Here is a 23,198-nt window from a genome sequence, read left to right on the forward strand (position 1 = left end):
TTAAACAAAGAGAAAGGAAAATAATAATTAAAAAAAATATATGTTTGGATTTTCATATTGTATGCATAGCCTCTGTACTTTTTGGCTGAATGATAATTTGAAGACAATTATTGTATAAAAGCATATTTGATTTTTGAGGTAAAAAAAATACATGTGCATCTTCCTCCTGCAGCTCGCTGTCTCATTTTGGCATCCGTCGACTCTATGTTATTGAACGCTCGAGCTGGAAGAGCTCCAGTTGTTTCCAGCAAACACACACTGCTACAGCTTTCCTGGTATAACAGTCCCCTTTTCCCAACAAAGCAGGGTTGTGGGAAGAAAGGGCGGTGTGTGTGTGTGTGTGTGTGTGTGTGTGTGTGTGTGTGTGTGTGTGTGTGTGTGTGTCTGTGTGTCTGTGTGTCTGTGTGTCTTAGTGTGTATGTGTACAGCATGTGTTTGTGTGTGTGTGTTTGTTTTTATTTCAAGGTGGCACTCATGAGAGATGGGCTACCGGCAGTGTTGTGCTTTGTTTTCCCAGTCTGATTGTGTTACATTGTCTGACGTCAGTAATGTGGTAGTTGATGGTATAGGATGTTGATTAAATGCATCACGACACATCTTAGTTGCACAATGTCAAAGCTCATCATTCAGGACATTTTTGAGATTAGCAATGCTCGGCATCCTCAGTGACCTCACTGTACCAGGATTTTCTGACCACAACATCAACAGGATCTTGTGATTAAAACAAGGAGACAGTTCTGATCATATTTTAAACTTTCTAATAGAAACTTATGTTTCAACTCAAAGGAAAAAAAAGATCTGTTTTTCGTTGTAGTATGGTGCGCGCTCTTTTAGTTTTAATGTGGCGCCCCCTGCTGTAATGATTCCGCATTGTTTTTTTACTCAACTGTAATTGGAGAAATGGCTATTTAAACAAAGAAACTGAAGCAAGGCCGTAGTCATGAAGTGAACACTGGGGGGACCAAAATCTCACAACTCATTATTAACATACAAGATACATTTTTAATGTATTTTGTTATTTAAAACAATGTTTAATGCTGTATTGTAAGTCTAATGTTTGCTTGGTAATATAAACATGTTTATGTGTATTTTATATAACTTTTGAATTCATTTTTATAGTTTTAAAAAGGAAATTACATAAGTAATTAAAATTATATAAATTATACATGAATATCTTTAAATTAGCACGTATACATTAGCCAAAGAGAGATAAGACATTAGGGCCTACAAAGTCAGATATTTCATTGTAATATTTTTTAAGACAAGTACAGTTATTTTAGCAAAATGTCGAGCAAACCGGTTTCTTCATCTTTTCTCCTCCTCTCCTCTTCTCCAGTCATCTTTTTGCTTGTCATAGCATAACAGTTTTATTATTATTATTCGACCAGTTTACTGCGAGCTGTGACGCAGGTAAAATGGTCTACTAAAACTATGTATCTGACAGAAACGTGTTTTGTCTATTCAGATGCTGTGAACCTACTTTTTGAGAAAGTTAGTTGATTTAACCTTCTTGATCTAGTGTATAAAAGACCTGCCTAAGACACCTCCTCAGGTTGAATTCCATCTTTGTAGACAAAACTCAAGCTCAGCTTAAGGTCAATTTCAGGTACAGGAAATGAATCTAACTACATTTGCTGGACTTTTTGGACCCATTAAAATGTAAAAAAGTCTTTTGATATCAACATTATCATTTAAGATATTTTAGGTGTCAAAAGTTGTCTACAACGTTTGGTCGATGGAATAATTAGAGCTAAAAAGGAATAAACAGACTAATACGAAACAAACATTTACTTTAGATCTCAATCCCTCTAAAGATGTCAGTGAAACGTCACATAAATACATTGAACCACAACATTCCACATCCTGTATCACAGGAAGCCAAGCCAGCTGAAGATGCCTGGAGAACTGTGGTATGTTGGAGAAGAGTTGATTTGAATTCTGATTGAGTATTGAAGTTCAGAGTGGTCAGTATGTTCCTCTCTTAGTTATAGGGTTTTATGAGCATTATGTACACTGCCCATTTCATAAAACACAACACTGACTGCACCAAAGAACCAGATCAGTAGAACTTGAAAGTGCATTGCTGGATTAAGTGGAATGTCGACCTATTTTCTAATGCGACTTATGTAAATCTCTGACGAAACCAAATTGCGCAACTTTCCACCCAAAAGCTTCTTTGTCTCCGCTTCATTATTTCCTCGGTGAAGGCCATGTCTGCCTCAGGCCGGCTGTAATTCCATTAATCCACTGAGAGTGTAGCCTGACGGTAAGAGCCCACTCTGCTCCTTTTCCATGTTGTTATATATTGTCGATTTCATTTGGATTTTTTAAATACTATTCATGTCATTTTAATTACAGGTTAGGGTTGAGATTCATTGAGTCTATTTCAGTTTTGATGAATATATTGATGTCTGGCAAAGTTTGAATATCAACTTGATATAATCATTTACAGTTCTTATTGCTGTCACAGCTTGTTATTTTGGTCTATTTCAGCTTTTCTCTAGGGAGGACGGTTGAACTGCTTTTGAAGAGATGGAGACTTCAGTGTTTTTATTTTCATTATCTGCCCTCGGCATTCTTTATGCCATGAACACCATTCCAGAGCTTCAAGAGTAAGTCAAGCATTGATTTCTTATTGCACAGTTTCTATGTATACAGTTGTATAAGTCCACTCTTGTTTTTCTCGGGAGAAAGCTGTAAATTATTCTAATAAAGGTATAGTAATAGTTTTAGACATAAATACACTCAAAACACATAAAATAGCACATACTAATATACAATCAATAATCGTACTATTAGCCTATAATTGCAAGAATATGGATAGGTGATAGTGCAGGTGATCTTCACTGTATCGTGGGCTGACAGACAGTATTACCACCACTAGAGGACAGTGTTAGCTTAAAACTAAAGTGATTTTTCTGTCTGTTTGACTGTAACTACCTCATAAATCCTTGCTGCTAATTCAATGGCTTCAATTTTTAAGGTCTATTTGCCACTTTTGTAACATCTTCAAATGATTGACCGTGTCGTGTTGTTCATTGGAGGCACACAGAAAAAAGAGTAGGGAGCAAAAATAACTAAATGAGAGGAAATAATCGGATAAGTCACTAATAACCTTTGCTCCAAGGGAACATTTTCTAATTTAAATCCTATTTGTTTTCCCTGTTTATTGGAAATTTGACTTCAGAGCATTGTCTATTGATGATTACATACTACAGGCTGGATAAACAGAGCCAGTGGTGAAATGCATGTTCCACTCTGCCCTGACTTCTTTTTAGTTTTTTTTTCATCACAAGATATTCCTCATTTTTGAGAGACCTTTATGCTCCTACTGTGTAAACACCTGGTGCTGGTTCCTTTTTTGAATGTGTGGACCCTGACAATCAATACAAACCACACAGAAGAGTGTGATAAATTGCTCTTGACATACAATATGGCTCACGCTCTTCCACTCTGCAAACAAACTGCGTCGTGTGCATAAATCTTCCTGTAGTGTTGAATTGGAGAGGCAGCGAGGGAGCTTCCCTTTGCTCTGGCAGCATTTGTTTTCTTTCTGCGAGGACACACTGTGAGCTTTCCGAGGAGGTAATATTGTTCACTGGGTTACATTGGGCACTAGATACATTGGGCACATTAATCTTTTCCAGTGTGAGTCAGTGGTACTTTTGACCAGTAAACATGGAGGGCAGCGCTGAACTACCATGGCCTTACCTTGCTTGCCTCTCCCACCCTTGCCTGTGATGGATTAGGCCTTTGTAAAGCTGTGCTTTTGCACCACTGGTATAAGCTCACCAGCACAGCAGCATGAGTCAAATTATGCAAAAACAATGAAATGTTGTTGAGATGCGAACTACAAATAGCGGCCGGGCAATAAAACAACATCAATAGTTATCACAATATAATTTTCATCAATGGCAATATAACAAAGGTCCAATGTGCTGTATATCAATGTAATGCTTATGCATTGTCTAAGCACAGTGAGGAAGTGTAAAACATTATTGATCCACATTAGATTTGCAAAATGTTTTGCCAGGTATCAAGTGTAATTATCTGTCCATAAAGAAGAGTTTAAAACCACAACCTTCATTCAAGAGCAAAAATCGGTCTCTAATCTTAAAGGATATAATAATAATAAATATAATAAATGAATAATCAAAATAATAATAATGTGAAATTCATCGTGATACAAATCAATTGAGATTTAAATCAAATTAATATTCTTCATGTAATGCTAGTCGAACTACGTATACAATATTATTAAAACCATCACTCTGTGACCTTTTCTTTGACAAAACTGGATACACGGATCAGACAGTAAATAGAAAAAATTTTCATTGCATTTTTCATTGCAAAACAATCGGTCAATATATATATTACAATAAAAAAGACACACTCTTATTTTGATAGGAGTTTTCCCAGACTTCTGCAGGAACACTTCAACATTTCCTCTCTAGATGTCATGAACCAGTGTTGCTTCAAACTCAATGATACAATTCTAAAATCTCTAAGATTAAATATAAACCTACTACTTGCACTCTGTTCTTTATTTAAATCATCATTATTAGTAAAATGTGACCTGAGATTGTGGGTAATCAGGAGGTTTAAATTCAATGTGACACCACCGGGAACCATCACACACAAACCTTCTCTCGCTGGACTCAGCAGATCTTTCACACACACTTCCCCTCACACTCCTGCACTATATCTACTGATGCCAACTCTTGGTGTTTGCGTGTGATTATCATTCTGTCCGACTTCCCATTCATCATCATTTACTAATTCAGCACTGCAGAGAAGACTGGCACGACTTCCACGTGAAAAAAAGAAACCTAATTAGTAAAGCGAACGATGCAGAAAAAGGGAGATTGCTGTCTGAAAGGGCAGAGTGTCTGCAGTGAGATCGGACTGGAACCCATGGACAAGGTGCTGTTATTTGCTTTTTCTCTGCTTCCACAGTCCGTACGTGATCCTGTGGACTGGTGTTGCTGTGTTGGTGGTTGTATTCCTGTTCTACTACCTCATCACTCGTCGCAACCCACCTAAAGACCCTTTATTCTTTGGTAATCAACTCAAATATGCGCATTACTTGCATTACCAACTTACTTGCATTACCAACTTACTTGCAATGTATTTCCAAATGTTGGAGTTTAACAAAAGGATTTCCAGAAGGTTCACTCAGAGGTTTAGAATGAAAGCATGAATTGCATTGTATTCTATTCAGCCAGATTTCACCTGATATGTGGAAAGCTGCTTAGGCCGATCGCGCTCTTGAAGCTTAGACCTTTGTGAGGCTCTGCAGGCTGAGGACCTTCACGCTGCTTATACTTACTTAACCTTTTAGCTATTCTTTTGCAACAGAGTACTTGTTTGTTCCTGACAAAGGGCACAAAGGCAACTATTTGAAAATACTAATACAGGACCAAAATAACTGCTCCTGTATAATACTACCCAGACTCCACTGAGCATACGAAGGCCTGTATTCAGTTTGTTTGTGTGACCACTTTTCACACAGCTTTAATTGAACATTTCTGTGGGATCTGTCTCATACGTGTGCAGCTATTGGTCAAACTGCATTCCCCATTATGACCCCATGCACACACTTCCCTTGCAGCTGAAGCCAGGGGCTGTGCTATTGGAACCGTGATATATTGGTACTTGTGCCCAAGGCGAAGCTCCTGTTATGTATCGGAGGACCATAACAATGAGGGCGAAGCAGTGTCAGCCTCTTCTCCATGACAGAGAGCCGTAATCCCCTCTGCTATCTCACCTGTGAGATGTCAGAGATAAACCTGCTTGTTCGAAGGGATTACAGAGACGCCGGTAGGCAGGAGAGAAAAAAAGTGTGTTTGCGTGTGTGTCTACGTGTGAAGGACAGATAGGAGCAATGTGATAAACCCCCATGGTTTAAGCTGTGGCGTCTGTAGAGAAACGACCATGTCACAAACACAGAGCGTTTCTGTCTATAACGACATTCTGCAGTTTTCAGGTAGCTAATCACTGAAATGTTTTTTATACCTGTGCCCTATAAAGCGTTTTCCATGGTAAATCACTGATGCACACATGGTGTTCTGTCCAACTTTCTTATAGATACATTCATATTTGTAGATTCTCACTTTCTGTTCATTCAAATCCTGTCAAATTAGAGCAGTGGCTGTCCAACCTTCTGCTTACATCGTGAGGACGCTCATAGGCATAATGCATTCCCTTGCCCCTATACCCAAACATTAACCATCACAAATAAATGGCTGAACCTATCAGCCCTTTTATCTAAAAGCCAGACTTAACCCTCAACAGCTATTTTCTGCAAGGGGAAGCAGCCCCTGCTGCAGTAGCTCCATGTCCCCCGAAGAGGCCTGGCCCCAAGGTCAAGATACATTAGATTGTATCATGGCATCTGTGGACAGGCATTTATGGAGTTGGTGAACCAGTGGGTAATATTGTTATCAGACATGTGGGTTCTATGTTGTTTACCCTAAGTCTGCCATCATGATTGTGCAGCTCATAACAGGATTAGTCAATCTGAGTAAAATTCTTCCAATCATTAGCAGTTATATTGGACATGTTATCCCCTAATAGATCATTAAGCAGTCAACCATGGAAATATCAGAAAGAGCTTTTGTGAGTCCATGCTGTTATACAATATATATTTTATATTATTCTGCTGTGCTTCAGACTGATGAGTCAGAAAACAGAAAAAACACCACTGACCGTGATGAAGCTCAAATCAGCCCCTTTTAAAAAACGAGATCAAATTCACAAGCGTTATGAATGATTCGTTTTTCTGTGAAAACACATCATTCTCTGCTCTTACAGCTTTGGCCTTCTTTACTAATTCACTGTATTTTTCTGAATAGACAAAGCAGATTGAGCAATTACATGAAAGCTTCTTTATACTTCAAGGTGTCCTAACTCCTTTTAGTTTGTAAGATCTGAAGCTGATATTAAAATAGTACTGTAGCATGTTTGTGTGTCCACTGTCACATGTTTTCTTTCTGATTTTTCCTTTGCAGTTTTTGCTGTATTTTCATTTACTTGTGTCATTGACCTGACGAGTGCCTTGGAATATGACGGAATTTTATCTGGATTTATGAATTTCTACCAAAAGACAGTAGGTTTCTTACAAATACACACATCCCTTTTGACTTAACACCTGTTGTTAGCGCTGTGCAATATGTATTCATGTTATGTGCTTCAGGGAGAACCCTATCTTGGAACAGCCTATGCCATCATGATGTGCTACTGGGATGGAATAGCCCACTTTATCATGTACCTGGTGATGATCAGCAGGATAACAGAAAGGTGGGTGAAGGTTAAGTTAGGTCACGCTCATTCATGTCCCTCAACAAAATGCTGGCCTCAAAATACTGTGAAGAGAATAAACATATATTATCTACCTGTACCTACCTGAGCAAAAACTATGTAGGAAGCTGTGGAAGTTGTATGTTTGTAAGTCTCTAAGAAGTAACAGTAATATTTTCATATATTTTAGCTTAGTCTGTTTAAAACTGAGTAACATAGAGTTCAGTTTTAAGGGTAACAACATATTTAAAAGAGTCATCTTTTAAAAACCTATAGGTCATGAGGATTGTCATAAATCAAGATATTTGTGAAGCTGATTGGTCCACACTCCAAAAACATTAAATTATTAGAATAAAAGTGAATAATGTGAACCTCTTTTACATCTAAGAGCTGAAGTCAAATGTGCCCTATGTTCCAGATATTTATGGGAAGAGAAAAGAGGACAAAGCTCCATTAATTCATTGTTTATGGGGGTGCACAACGCTACAAAGAGTGTGTTTGAATGTATAAGCCTTATAATTAGAAAAGGAAATTCCTTTACAAGCCAAATTATGTTTACTGGAAATATACCCCTAAGACTCTGCTGCAACTCTGCTACATTTGTTGCTAATTGAATTTGGACTTTTACAAGCCAGAGGGATAATTACACTATTGTGGAAGAATCTGGACGTACCTTCTATTGGAATGTAGATGAATGAGCTGGCAGCCTGACTTTGGAGAGTAATTTACATCCTTGTAAAATGGAAAGACAAGAGTTTTGCTCACATGTGGAGCTCCTGCATGTTAAGAGTATATCGAAACACAGAAATTTAAATGATTTGAAACTGTCTGGACTCTATGCGCTGACTCTAACCTTGCTATGGTTGTGGGTAATATTTACACTTTTTCGTTAAAGGAGACATTCTATACTTTTTTCAGCTTTTCTTTCCTCTAGCGTGTTACAGGTTTTTGTGTACATGTGAAAGCTCTGCAAAGATAAAAAGCCCACACTTCGCTGTAAAGGGGGCAGCCCCGCCTTCTTGATCATGTGACATTACAATGCCCCACATTTGCATGATTCCCGCTAAGTGGCTAGACTGACACGCCCCCTAACAAAGCCTGGTAAAGAGCGGAGGTGAATGTTTTTTTCACCCTGACGAATCAGAACACAGTAGACCAGCTGGCCAATCAGAGCCGACTGGGCTTTACTGGGAGGGTCCTTAAAGGAGGGTCCTTAAAGGAGCTAAAACCAAGTATTACAGACAGAGGCTGAAAAGAGGAGCTAAAGCAGTGGACAGTATGAGGAAGGTGATGTGTTTTCTGAACATTAGAGCGTGTAAACCTTTCAAGTAATGACCCAAATTAAAGTTATGAGTGTGGATATGAGAGTAATATGTCTCTTTCATGTTTTTAATGTTTAAGCTTAAAGGTAGGGTTAGGAAATTATTTCTGAAACAATTCTTATCTTATTACTTGAAATCCTCTTTTTGCCTCATCAAGAAATAAACACAAACGCAGCACACTACCACCGCACATATCTTCACCTAGAGAGAAATACACCATTGAAGCAGAGACAATAGCCAGAAGTTAGTGAGCAAGTCACTTAAAGTTGGTTTCCAGCAGTTGACAGGCAGAGAGCATATAGCTTTGAAGAAAGGGCTGATGGGAGGGGGTGGGATGTGTCGGTTGCATATTTTCAAAGTCAAGCCTGTTTTTGCTAGCTTTTCTATTCCAACTCTAGCTTTAGAGTTCACCAGAAAAAATAAGATAAAGCATCCAACCATCTCTGAGGGCTAACATGGAAATGAAATATTCTGTTCAACCATGTCAGCCTTTTCATTATAGTGAGAGAAACTGTGTTAATCATTGTATTACACAAATCATGGATGATATATGTGTAAGAAGCTCATGGATGCAACCCTGGGGTTCATGGTATTACTTTCTATCTACCCAGCAATCTCTACAAAACCATAATCCCTCTTGTTTTTTGTTTTTGTCACAGGAAAGCGTACCGTAACCTCGGCTTGCTCTGGGCCGGCTCTTTGTGCGCCAACATGAGCGTGTTCATTGCCGGGATAGTGGCAGGTGAGCCTCATCTTCTATTCCCCGTCTACCCGTCCTGTGATGATGAGCTTTAATCAGGAGAACATCTGCACTGCCATGTACCATCAGTGTCACACAGTTCAGTCTGCCAACAAAACACCCACATGGCCCGCGCCTCGCCTGCCGTCACAACCCAGCGAACAAAGCAGAAAACAGACTCACGGCATCTGTTGTTGGCTTTTCAAACTGGATACAAAAGTGTCACAGGATCAAACTTGTCTGCAGGAAACATGTTTTCTCTGTTGTGTTATCATAGACAGGCTGTACCGTACAGCGTGTCTTAGCCTGAAGTGCAGTAGAGCTTTGAAAAGGGAGCTTAATTACTGAATTACATTGAGACTTTTACCATGTATCGTTGATGGTACAAACTAATGGACAGCTCTTCTCTCTGGCAGGTAAATACGGCTCAGAGACCCGTCCGGTTTTCTGGCTTAACTTCCTCTTCCTATTGATGCCTGTGTGGGGAGCTGTCACGCTGTTCACAAGGCCCAAGGACAGGCCGCTAACCGGCGGATACAATGTACGTCCAACGCATGGATGGTTAGACCTTGATGTGAATGTGGAAAGGCTTAAAAAGTGGTGTTTGCCGAATGTGTTTATTCTGTTCAACATACACGTACATTCCAGAGATTCAGACCATGAAAGGGGACAATGTACTGCAGTAAAGCATTTACATTTAGGACTTGCTGTAGTTTCCAGTTGATGAGACAGTAACATTTGAGGTGTGCTTATTTTATTGTGAAAGAAGATCTTTACAGTTTGTCTGCAAGTGGAGATCTGCCAAATTTCTGTATATATTTGTTCAGTCTTTTATTTCCTTTTTTTAATTACATTCTCCAATGATTGAGTCAATCTTAAAGGTGCAGAGGGGAACAAATACAAAAATACCATTTTCCTATTTTCTAAAATGATCTTACACTAGTACATGGGGCAGATTTTATAGGAAAAATCTTTCTCGACCGACAGTTCTTAATGTAAATTTGAAGAGTGTCAATCATAAAAGTTTTTTAATTTAGCCTGAACCCATCATGGTTCTGGTTGAAATAAGAGTGAGCTTGTCCTTCAGTCTATAAGACTTAGAGCTGGTACAAACACAATATCTTTTTTAATTTATAACCATATAATCAGATATCAGCCTTTATATGAAAGGAGTCACAAGTAGTGACAATCGTACAGAGACCTAACACCCAGCTCTGCAGTTCCCAGCTCACAGGAGCATTTTTTTTAAACAAAATTTAGCTCATTGTTTTGGTTTTGTGGTCCCTTACTTTACAGTGTTGGCTCATTCTCACAGTTGTCCTCACTGTTGCTTTCATTTGCAGCAGGTCTCTTTTTTTCCAGCAAAAATAGCTGAAATAAAATTACTGTATGTTAGGAGTAGTTTCATACAGGCCCCAAAATGTAGGTAAGGCAGGTGGTGTAGACAGAATGTTCAAAGGAACACCCACATTCTGTGAGTAGGTTGGCAGGAACGAAGAAAAGTTACTAAAACTAAAAACTAAAACTGAAACTGAAAGTGTAAGCAATAAAACATAAGCTAAACCTCAGGAAACATCACACAGGAAACACCCGGGAACAAGAAGGAACAAAACAGGAGCCAAGACAGAACTGAACCGAGGCCAACTGGACAAAATGAAACTGAGATAGTGGATACAGGTCAAACACATCTGGGCGGAGCAGACAATCACAAAAGCAGGAAACCAGACAAAGACATTAAGCAAAGCAACTGGTAAATCTATTGTTTTATTGACCTCTCAAAGTGCTTTAAACTATAAGTCATATTGACCCATTCACACACATTCACACAGGGCTTCTATTAACAGTGCTTTTACTATCACAAATAATTAATGTATAGCCCTCATGGACAATTTGGGGGTTGAGCATCTTGCCCAAGGACACTTCAGCATGTGGACTGGAAGAGCCAGGGATCAAACCACCAACCCAATCTATCTTTCTATCCATTGCCAACAATGATATATGTATGTAAAGCAGTGTGTGGCTGGGAGGCAGGTCCCCCTCTTTTAGTGCGGGTCAGACAGTGCAAATGTATGGTTAACTTATATTTATCTAGTGACCAAAATCTTTGTTTTCTAATAAGACTCATATAAAAAAAATGTATAGATGAAAAATTCAACATAATCTAAAATGAATGTATGTGCAATTACTAGGTTCAATCAAATTAATTATGTATTGTGTAATAATAATTATTAAAGCATTGATTTAAAATAATAGACTAAGGATAAATAAAAGCATCCATTGTGAGGAAGGGCCCACAATCTTATCCTGGCTTAGGGTCCCCAGATGTTGTGTGATCTTTCCAGCACCAAATGTGAGACACACAAAGTTAGCAACTAGCTGGTGAGTATGGTGGAACAACTTTCACAGAAGTTTCTCAAAGGGGGACTGCAAGGGGACACAAACCCAGCTACAAATGGATAGAAAAGTTGCTCCATCCAACCTCCACTTTTCAATTTATGTGATTTATATATGGTTTCTGCTTCATCTTTGGGGGTAAACAACAATTAATGCAGGTTCAATTATTATAATGTAAACAGAGACAAAGACTCAGTTGCACACTCTGTCATATAAACAGGTCTCATTAAAGTTAGAGTATGAAGGCATGCCTGTGACGAAGCAGCACTATTCTGTACATTAACTTGACATCTCCCCACAGGCGCAGCACGCTCAGAGCATGAAACTGATTTGGCGTCCCGTGGACCTGATCCTGGTTCTGCTTCTGTTGGCTGCCATGGCCTTCACTGTGCTCAGAGGTTTGGTGAGTGAACGTCACAGTCATGACATGCACAAAGTTGAGGGTGGGGCTGTAATGGTTGATGTAAAAGTCATGCAGCCTGCGATGCTACTCATGTAGAGCGGTCTGTCCATGGAGGGTCAAGGATTTTCCCACACTTGGGTTTTACTTTGAGATTTCCAAGCGATGCGTTCCACTAATTGACCTCATGGGAATGTTCATAAGAAGGATCTGGATCTTCAACATGCTGCTGTTTCATATTCTAACAGGACATTTAAGAGAATAGTTTGACATGTTGGAAATCGGTCAATCATTTGGTTTCTTAAAAAGAGTTGTATGAGAAGATTGATACCTCTCACATCTGTAAACAAAGTTTGTGTCAGTGTCATCGATCTGTTCGTCAAACTTCAGCATATTCAGGATCTCTAATTACCAATTCTACTAAGAAAATCATCATGTTTCAAAAGGAACTTTCACACTCTCCTTGTTTCGTCCGGAACTTTGGACTTTTAAGTTTAGCCCGAACTTACAGACCAAAATTGTATTTGACCAAAAGTGTTGGTCTCCCTCCGGATCAAATTGATGCAGTTTGAGCATTTTTGGACTTTCAAATTAATTGGAAGAAGTTGAGACGGCATTAAACAATAGAAGAAGAAAAAAAAGAAGTTGCTCACAGGATCAAACAAGAAACAGAATTCTTTATTTCTATGCACTTTATTAAAAAAAGTTAGTGAATACAGGAGCTGAACTCTACAAACTCTACAAAGTACATTGCATGTGAAGATAAACGTAGTAAATTACAATGGGAAACTGAAGCTAATTAAATCAAAGTAAAACAATATAACAAATGGAAACCTCCCACCGGTCAGGTGCAGCTCTCATTAACACATCATAACATCTATGGATATCACTATTACTATTTTCACATGACAGTAACATAACTTTTTCTGGTCTTCTCCTCTCTCCCCTCTTGTCCACCACCCCTACTCTCTTCTCCATCACTCTCTAATATGTTATGTTATGATTTGGCACAATAAAAATAACAATTAATTGAGTTGAATGTCTGTGTGGTAAATGAAGCTCCCTCCAGCTGCTGGTTAGTTTAGCACAAAAGTGGCTGCATGCTGCTTCATATTTACCGGACAAATTAAAGAGTGGTATCAATCTTCCTGTCCAATTTTGAGAAAGTAATCTCTTAAGCCACATGAAGTTTATTTTATTCTAATTGGTGATTATACTTCTTTCTTTCCTTCACTTTTTAATTTCAGGTAAATGTTGAGTTCTGTGATCATTGGCAGGGTAGTTGTTATATTGAACTTCACTATATCATGAAGTGTTTCTGTTATTTTGTCCACCCCCTGTAGGTGGCCCTGGACTCTCCCCTCGAGGCCTGTTCTGTCTACCTGAAGCACTACGAACCCTACCTGAAAGATCCCGTGGGCTTCCCCAGAGTCATGGTGGGAGCCTTATCTCTTTCTCTCTCTGTCTCCACACTCATCCTCTCTGTCTCCACCGGCAGCAGCTGACAGCTGTTCTCCAACCTGCTTCAAATAAGCAGCCACATAATGGACCTCTGCATGGAGATCACTGAGAGCGGGCAGGAAGCTTTGCCCTTATCGCTGAGCTCGCAGATGATTACAGTCATTTTTCATCATTACAGCATGGGATGAGAGGCCAGCACATCTTTGTGTCTCTCTACATTTGCTTAAGATAGATAACAGATAATTATTGTGGTTGGTGCTGTGCCTGCTTTATTTTCTGCCTCTGACCCCGCACGGCTGTGGGTGTTGTCGCGTTTTTGTCGGTGTACACAGCTTCGTCAATAGGTTATCCAAAGACCTTGTCAGGCGGCAGTCGAGGCACAATTGCGAGCCATTGATCAGAGAGACAAACCGCATGCTGAGAACTTGATAAGCTAATCCTTCGCCCAAAGCCCCCATCAGCATCTCACTGGGTGGGAGGAAGGAGGAGGCTGTGTGGGCTGCATGTGGAAGTATGTCTTGGTTGCCTTTGCAAATAAGTGTGTGTGTGTGTGTGTGTTGGTATTTTGCACACCGCTACACTGTTTCTGCAATTAATGACCTCTTTCTTCATTGATGATGATGAACGATACGTGACAGTTTTCTATGGCAGCACTAAAAAGGCATTTTAAACAGAAGACTGAAGGGCATTTACGATTGGCTTTCAGGCCCCGAGCTGAACTCATTAGAAGTAATCTGGACCTCAGACTGCGAATGAAAAGAAACCGCTCAGTGGTATAATTTTAGGGTTTTACAAAGTGGGAAACTGGCTTTTCATGCACCAAATATTTTAAGTTGAAGGTCACGACGCTCTCTGTAAGGACTCTGGTGTGGAAGTTATAATTTGTGCTGAGGCTGCACATTTGTGTTGGAGCTGGAGAGGAGAGAAATACTACTGTACTGCACTTTAGAACAATTTGAAAACTGTGAAGTGTTTGAATATTTCCATTTTGTAATGACTAATTTTACTTAATTTCCATTTCATAGGAGAGGGTTGTACTTTGTTATTCTGCTATATTTATCTAATGGCTGCAGTTACTGGTTACATTGCGGAATAAAATTCAAAAGGGTTTGATTTTTATGATAAATGACGCTCTGATAGTTGGCTGTAGAACGACAGGGCTGTGGTGGTCGAAGGAATTGTCAGTTGGAACGCTGGTCAGGGTCCAACAACAACCTGACCGCAATGGAAAGCCTTGCTGCATTTTTCACTGGAATATGAATCATAATATCTGCATCAACAACTCACCTGTGTCAACAACAATAATGCCTGTTGCAAAATACTGATTCAAGTCAAAATGTGGGCGGAAAAAAAACATGATACAAATTCTCAGTCCCAATTTTCTTTTTGAACAGATGCTGCACTTTTTCTTCTATGGACTCCCTCTGTTTGGTTCATTTGTTTACGGTCTCCTGAAGCCCGGCTGCACGTGGATGTCAGACTGGACAGTGTTCTGCGCTGGAGCCATGATTCAGGTAAAAACCAAATGAATCTGGCTGTGGATACGGAGCTGGATTACAGGGGGCTGTAATCTGAAAGTGTATTGCACTGACAGTGTGTTGCGTTGCATTAAATCATCAGGGATAATAACTGACTTTCATCATCATCTTCAAGACAAGGAGGACACGTGGGACTGCAGTTAAACTCCTGGTCATGAGCTCTCAGCTTTTTAATAATTACCTGGATCACATTTATCCCCTAAAGCATATTTTCTGTTAATAAACAAGCTGGTGGTGATCTCTCCATATCTCACAGTAACATTGTGCTGATTAAAGTCTTGTTTTGGTGTTTACAAATGGTTGCAGGCTCTGTGCTCTCTATTTGAAAAATTGCCAGGTTTTGAAGTCTGTACATCATTTGTTTATCACCTCCGTTAAATATCCTGTTCTCTATATTTTAAACAAGATACTCAAGAAAATGATTACCTTCCAAGTTAGTCTTCTGGGAAGTTTGTACAAACCATTAGAGCATGAAATGACCTGAAATCAATTTTAATATAGAATAAAACTGACAGCAGCAGATGTATCACTGGTGATAGGCACATTATGCAGTTTACATGAATGACAATACACCCACTAATCTTGTGCTGTGTGTTTCCTTCTAGTGCCAGTGGGCCCACATTGGAGGGTCCCTCCATCCTCGTACCACAGCTCCATTTCATACCCCTCACGATGTTTTCTGGTGTGTGCTGGCAGCTAACCTGCTCTACATGGTCACTCCCATCCTGGTGACCTTGCGTGTTCAGAGTAATCCCTATTTCTTCCTCAAGATCAGCCCCTTTCCCGGGCAAACAGGTTTGCCAAACAGTGAGGAGAAAGACACCAAGTACAAAGACAAATAATCATTCTTAATCTTCATTGACCTTTGGAGTATAATCACTCATCTGATGATTCGTGAAGAGCTGATGTATTTTAAATGCCATGTTTCGAAATGCCAAAATACAAGATTATTTTGCTCAACATTTTTGCATTTAGAGGTTTTTTAATTGTTTGCTTTCATCCCTTGTGTTCGTGATACCTTGTATAAACAATGAAACAGCAGACTGCTCAGTGAAGTCACCCATGGGTTTGTGAGCTGCTGTTTTGAACCATGTTTGGATTAGCGGGGAGAGGAGCCTGTCTGACTCATCTACACCTGCGACCTGGACTCATTGGACAGAGCTGACAATTATACAGTATCCATGTGCTAATGTATACCCAGCATTATCATCCATTTTACTATAAATGGGACCATCATATACAAAGTGAACACTAGCAATTCAGACCGTAAACTCTATAAAAATGTGTGCTGATGTTTAAATCAAGTGAGAAGGACTGTCGTTTACTCATAAATAACGTATTTGGGTTATTTGAGAGAATGCAGATTTCAGATACTTCAGCATTAGCTTCACTTTCTAGTTCTGATTCTTCGTCCATTTTTTATACAGTCCAAGTTTGCATAACAATATTATCATGCCCCCAGCAGGGTTCTAGGACGCAGATGATGGTAACTCAGGGATGGATAAATCTGCACAAAATTTGGTAACATTCATGGTTCCCAGATGTTGACTTTGGTTAATCAGCAACGGTGATGTTTATAACATAAACTTTAGTTTATGCACAAATACCCTCAAAGGTTATAACGCTCACAATGGCCTCAGGTGCACTTCCTATTCAATGATAAATAATTGAAAGTGAGATGGTGAACATGTTAGCACGCTGCTGTTAGCAGTTAGCTCAAATAACTACTTTGCATAAGAATTCTGTCATCGAGCGGCAGATTCTTGTTTTTATACAAATCCTGTTTACTGCTCCCTTCAGCCAATCCATCAGAAAAATAGGGTTGAATTCATATAAATACATATTACATTTTTAAACCTTTCCATCAATGTGTGCCTCAAGGACTCGAGGAAACAGCCTGTTGATTGCTGAAACAACATGATGCCAAGGTTCTATTTTGGGTTGGATGGGACACACAGAAGTGGGCAGATGCATCATGAGAGAAAAACATTAGGACAGCAGGAGATCACTAAAAATATCTACAGTAGCCTATAATGTGCACAAATCAATGAGAGTGCACACAGAGCAGGAGACAAATAATAAGGACATACGAATATAAAAGCAATTATGTTTCCAGTCAGTAAACTGAAGATTAGTGCTCAATGTTCTCTCTGAGTATTACACAACAACCACTCTGCTCCACATACAAATCAGATGCCTCTCTTTTCTTACTATTTGCAAGTAATACAGTTGTTAGATTATACATATTTAAAAACCTGACATAGGAAGCATTTTAATTCATGATTTATATTCTGAGATGCTGTAAACCCATGCCAACTTTTCCTGTTCACACTTGCTCACACATCTCTGTGGCTCTATTCTCTTCCTCGAGATGCAATATGAAAACAGATGCACATGATTGAGTTTGCACTTCTGCCAGGCAGCAGCAGCTGATGAAAGGAGGTTGATGAAAATGTTGCAAAGCATCTTCTGCGCACTCAACCCAGAAGAAATTGCACGGCAGTTTTCTTTGCCGAGGTTCTTGAACGCAGATAGAGCATGACTAAATTTGAGAAAGCAGAGATGAACCTGTATGCTGTGAACTGCTTCAAACGACCCAGTGAACGGCGTAACGAGGCCCCTGTTTTCAGTTTGTTTTCAGAGAAGAGACGAAACCTGTAAAAAGTTTTGCAACACCAAGTCCGGCCAAAGCTACCGCTGCATTACAGTGGTTCAATATGTTTTCTATAAAATAATGAATTCTACAGGAAACACGCCAGCATGTTGATTCATTAATAAAAAGAACTCTACCGTATACCAACAATGTAAATAAAGAGTGATGCAGAGCTGATTCATCGACTGGCTGGCAAAGTTGGCTGCATTGTTCTTCCAATTATTTGACATATATATAGCACAATATATAATATATAATATATGATATATAATATATAGTATATAATATATAATATATAATACATATAACAAGTGATAACATTTTGTCTTGGATGATATTTAAAGCTTAATAATGCAGTATTTGGGAATGTCCACGTCAGCCCACTCACATGTAGAAAAAACATTGTGAAGGTGTAAAGGAGACATATGAATGTTTTTTTGTATATGTTAAAGTTCTGAAACGTTAATGTCGAAGGTGAAGGAAGCTCCTCCTCTCCCATAGAAAACACTGATGCTGAAGCTTCAGCCGTTGTTCTTCCTGGGGTATCACGTTGTCACGTTGTCACAATCATGTCACAGTAGTGCCACAATGCCCCACACCCTCAAAACGCACCCAACAAAACCCGGTAAAGTGAGAGGGGATGCATATATTTCCTACACACCCTGGAAGCGGTTGACCAATCACAACAAAGGAGGCCAGATGGCCAATCAGAGCAGACTTTGTTTGGAGGGGCTCCTTAAAGAGGCAGGAGCTAAAACCAAACGTTTCAGACAGAGACTGAAAAGAGGAGCTGCAGTATACGAGGAAAGTGATGTTTTCTGAAATCAGAGCCTGTAAGCCTTTCCAAGTATAACACAAATTTAAATAAAGAACCTGAATATGAAAATAATATATCTCTTTTTAGGTTAGAGGTAGGTGTGTGTGTGTGTGTGTGTGTGTGTGTGTGTGTGTGTGTGTGTGTGTGTGTGTGTGTGTGTGTGTGTGTGTGTGTGTGTGTGTGTGAGTGTGGTATTGATAAATCCACAATATTCTTGCCATTTGTTACACGACCCAAACCAGAGCCACCACAGATCAGCCCCCAGAGCAGAGTGGTGAGGATGTGCCAACATGTGCTGCAGAAGGGAACTTGGCTCTGGTCAACACACACAGCTGCTGTCTGCTGTCAGCCTATCTCCATCTTAAAGAGACAGCTTGTCTTTCGTGGTCCAAGTAGGAAAACAAGATAAGAAAATCACAGGCATTTCCTCAACTCCTCTAACACCCATTCATCCTCTGTAATTCTCTTCTGCTGAGGGATGCTGCTGTGTGTTCTCTCTCTGTGTGGGAGGCCCGGTGTCGCGGCTCCCATCATTGGCTTTTACAAAGACGTCAAATCGGCAGCCTCTGTTTTTGTTAGCCTCAATAAACACTTGAGGCGCCTGTCATGGTTTTCAGTTGCTGCTCAATCAACTTTTCTTCCATTTAGTCAAAGTTAGTGTTAGTGCACATTTGAATTCTTCGGTAATTTCAGACCCTCCAGCTCCCACCTGCCTTTCTGCACCTGATCGGCTCCTCCAGCCCACTCACCTGGTTCCCCCGCTCCCCATCCTTTTTGTGCTATGTGCATTACTTTTCTAGTGCTCTGATATTTTAAATCTGATTTAGTTTTTGACCTTGCTCATTGTTTTTACCTCTGCCAAGGAGGTTGTGTTTGTTTGATTGTTAGTAGGCAAGATTACACAAAAACAACCGAAACGAATTGACAGAACTTGGCGGGAGGATGAGACATGGTCCAAGAGAGAACCATTAACATGTTGGTACGGTTCCAGATCAAGGGGCCGAATCAAGGAATACATGTTTAATATTGCGAGACAGGGCGTCATTTGACATTTCCACAGATTTCCAAGGGAATCGTTCATGGATCTTAATGAAAAAAAAAACCATTATTGGGCCATTCTATCTTTATTTTGCTTCAGCCTAACATTTGAGTCATGCTGTTGAGTCCCATCTCTGACTATTGAGACAGTGACTCATAACAGGGTTTTAATTTGAATTAAATGTCAACACTGTGAAAACCATTGTTGGTATGAAATATAAAACCACGCAACGCAATTGACAAATACTGAATCCATCTGCTTAAATCGTTTAGTTAAGATGTTATTCAATGCAGTTCGGCCATTAAAATGAACAAACAGTTTTTTCTTGACAAAAAGATGAAGGGGGGTATTTATGATGTTAGATAAAGCTTTTTTCAAACAGCTGTGTGACCCTTCTCTCCATACCCACTCCATCAATAACAGTAACCCACTCAGAAGTAATTATCCCTTGTGCTTTGCTGAGCAACACACACACACACACACACACACACACACACACACACACACACACACACACACACACACACACACACACACACAGACCCACAGACACACACACACACACACACACAAACACACACACACACACACACACACACACACACACACACACACACACACACACACACACACACACACACACACACACAGAGGCAGACTCATTTAATTCACCTCCCTCAGCAGCTTTTTCAGGCTAAAGTGTGACGTTGCCCCAGCTTGCACTAGATGTGCATTCTGTGAGTTTGACAGAGGCTTTACATCAAATGCTGCTGCTGCACACAGCTCTGTAATCCCATGATGGGAGTCGCAGGAGAACCCTGGTGCAGATCTCTCTGCTCTGCAGTTCAGGCGGCCCCCAGAGAGCTGTGGAGCTGTGGCGCTGTGGCTGTGAAAAAGACAACCAAACATTTCACACTAGGGTTTGATGTAGGCTTACATTTTTATGAGGAATATAAGAAATGTGTTAATAAATCAAAGAAGACACCGACTTAATTAAAGTATAAATACAAGGCATAAAGCACCTCCTCCGTATGATAGTCTCATTTTCTTAACTGTTTAACACCGAATTACTGAATTAATTAATATTTTGAAACTCTGCACATCCACGCATCCCAAGAGAAACTCTAATGCAACTATAATGCAGGACACTTTTTATGCTCCGATGCACAAGCAATACTAATTGTTTCTTTATCCATAGGCTACTTTGTTCATTTCATTGTCACACACTGGTCTTTCGAAACCGTGGAATCCAGTTTGCTGAAACTCTGCTGAGACATTTCATGGATTTCATTAAATCACCTCCCTCCCAGATAACAGGTAATCTTAAAAATCCCTTAGTGCAATAACACTGTCGGAGAAAAGTTCCCTGCAGTTCATTTCTTAACTTGTAATAGATTTGTAGAAGGATAATCTCCCTGCTCTGCTGTGGGGCCACTACACTGGAGACACTCTACTTCAGAGGCCTTTTCTAAATCAGGCCAGAGAATATTGTGGTTATTTCGCTGTAACCATAACTAAGACTGAAGTTTAATACACCAAGCTGACATCTCATGCTGGTGGGTGTGATGCTCCACCTGGGAACATGTCTGCAGTCACTCTGTCACCTTCACTGTAGTTGACAGGTCCACTTTCTTGCTCTGTGATCAACAGCGAGAATGCAAAGGTGTTGCTACATCGGCGCAGCTACATTCCTTTCAAACACAAAGTGTCGCTGCCTCCTGCCGAGCATCCTGTCTCTTTTCATCGTTACCTGCTATGATCTGGAGAGCCTCTCTTATTTACCAGTCATTCTCATGGAAAGCTCTCGTTGAGCCTACGCAACTTTCCCATAAGAGAGACTTCAGTGTCTGACATGTCTGTGAAGCTGTTCTTAAACAAACTGGTGAGTGGGTGAAGAGCTGAAAGCTTGTAGGGCTGCACGAACTCCTGATCAGACGTATCTCCTTCCAGCTGGTTTCAACAACATTCACAGCTTCAGAAATCGTTGAATGGACGACAAAAGCAAAAATATTTACTTTCATGTGAGCTTGTCGACCATTTCCTGACATATTGTTTACATGTAGCTGCAGACGTATATTACAACCGAGAGACCTGAACCAGTTGTGGAATGTAACAAAGTACTTTCACTGTGCTTAAGTACATGTTACATGTACCTGTACTTCGCTTAAGAAGTACTTTCTACTCCACTACATTTTTCCAATGCATTGTGTTGCATCTTTAGAAATAGCCATCAACAAAGAGAGGGGAACTGTTTGACTGATCCAATCAGAGCAGGCAGGTTACAATAGACCATGCATCCTGCAGCAGCTGCATCACTGGTGGAGAGACACCTGAAATGGAATCAGAACAGACTCAACCATCACATGCTCCCTCAGCTGAAAGCACTGCACATTGTTGCATGACGGAATAGGGTACACTCTTTTAAGTACTTTTACTTTTAATAATTCAAGTGTATTTAAAAGTGAGTACTAACTTTGTTTTACTCAAGCAGAATAGTTAATATGATACTTTTACCTGAGTAAATTTGTGTCCCTTTACTTCCTCCACCACTGGCCTGAACTGGGTCACTTTTAGCACAACTCATTATTTCTCGAGCCTTAATGGTTAATCTGCCGAAGCCAGTAAATCCAAAGAATATCTGGTAATTTGCTCTATAATTAAATCTGTTGTCCTTTCTAGTTTTGCCTTTATTGTAATTAGGTATACACAGGTATCACTTTTTGTCAGACCTAGCCCAAGTACAAGTATTTACATTTGGGCCGATACAGAGTACCGATACCTAAACTAAATAATACCATTACAATTCTGATGACTTTGACAACATACTTTATTTTCATCAGATGTTCTGACTTGTAACAACTGTAATATACAACGACATGATCCTGTTACTGAAATTCTAACATTCACCTTTGTATTTCCTGAAAAAACATGGCACTGCCACACATTGCACTTTACGTGACCTTTTAGCACATGCAGTGGATCTCAGTACCACACACCCCCCCCCCCTTTGACATTTTAGCAGAGCATAGTTTGCAGTCTGCTCTACTTTTGTCATCATCGCTTATCCTAAAATATCTCCAAACAGCTGACATTGCACCTCCTCCGCCCACCTGCTCAACTGAGAGGTTAACATCAAGTTGCCGTAAATTGGTATCGGGTGCGGTTGTATCAGAATAGTTTTATGATTATGATTACGAGTACATGAGCAGAGTTTCGAACCGATACCCGACTGATTATAGATAATTGAAGGTGTATGATTATTTATTAGGTATCAAGTTTATACATTAACATCTTTGTAGTAAGCATTACATTTGTCATGATATGGTAGTGATATGATAACATTAATAATTCAGGTTTAGTCGTATACCTGGTATTTACTGGTAATGTCAGAAACAGTTTCATAGGGATGTTTACAATAAGGTGGTGAATGATTAAGTGTAGGATGAATGGGTCGGGGAGGAGGACAATGGGACAGACAGGCTAATGACTGGGGTGTGTAGACCGGCTTGTGGCGTTCTGACTGAGCGGTGGAATCA

At 39.8% G+C, this 23,198-nt stretch overlaps 1 protein-coding gene across 1 annotated transcript; it reads left to right on the plus strand.

Annotated features, from left to right (window-relative positions):
- The first annotated feature begins 2,532 nt into the window (after positions 1-2,532).
- tm6sf2b (transmembrane 6 superfamily member 2b) lies at positions 2,533-15,995 on the plus strand. The gene is made up of 10 exons (XM_061078818.1): positions 2,533-2,612; positions 4,957-5,060; positions 7,011-7,108; positions 7,196-7,299; positions 9,281-9,363; positions 9,777-9,901; positions 12,056-12,157; positions 13,498-13,590; positions 15,010-15,129; positions 15,759-15,995. The coding sequence occupies exons 1-10, from the start codon at positions 2,533-2,535 to the stop codon at positions 15,993-15,995; spliced, it is 1,146 nt and encodes a 381-aa protein (XP_060934801.1).
- The last annotated feature ends 7,203 nt before the right edge of the window (positions 15,996-23,198 follow it).

The sequence above is a fragment of the Limanda limanda genome, chromosome 9, assembly GCF_963576545.1.
Source record: "Limanda limanda chromosome 9, fLimLim1.1, whole genome shotgun sequence".
Classification (NCBI taxonomy): Eukaryota; Metazoa; Chordata; class Actinopteri; order Pleuronectiformes; family Pleuronectidae; genus Limanda; species Limanda limanda.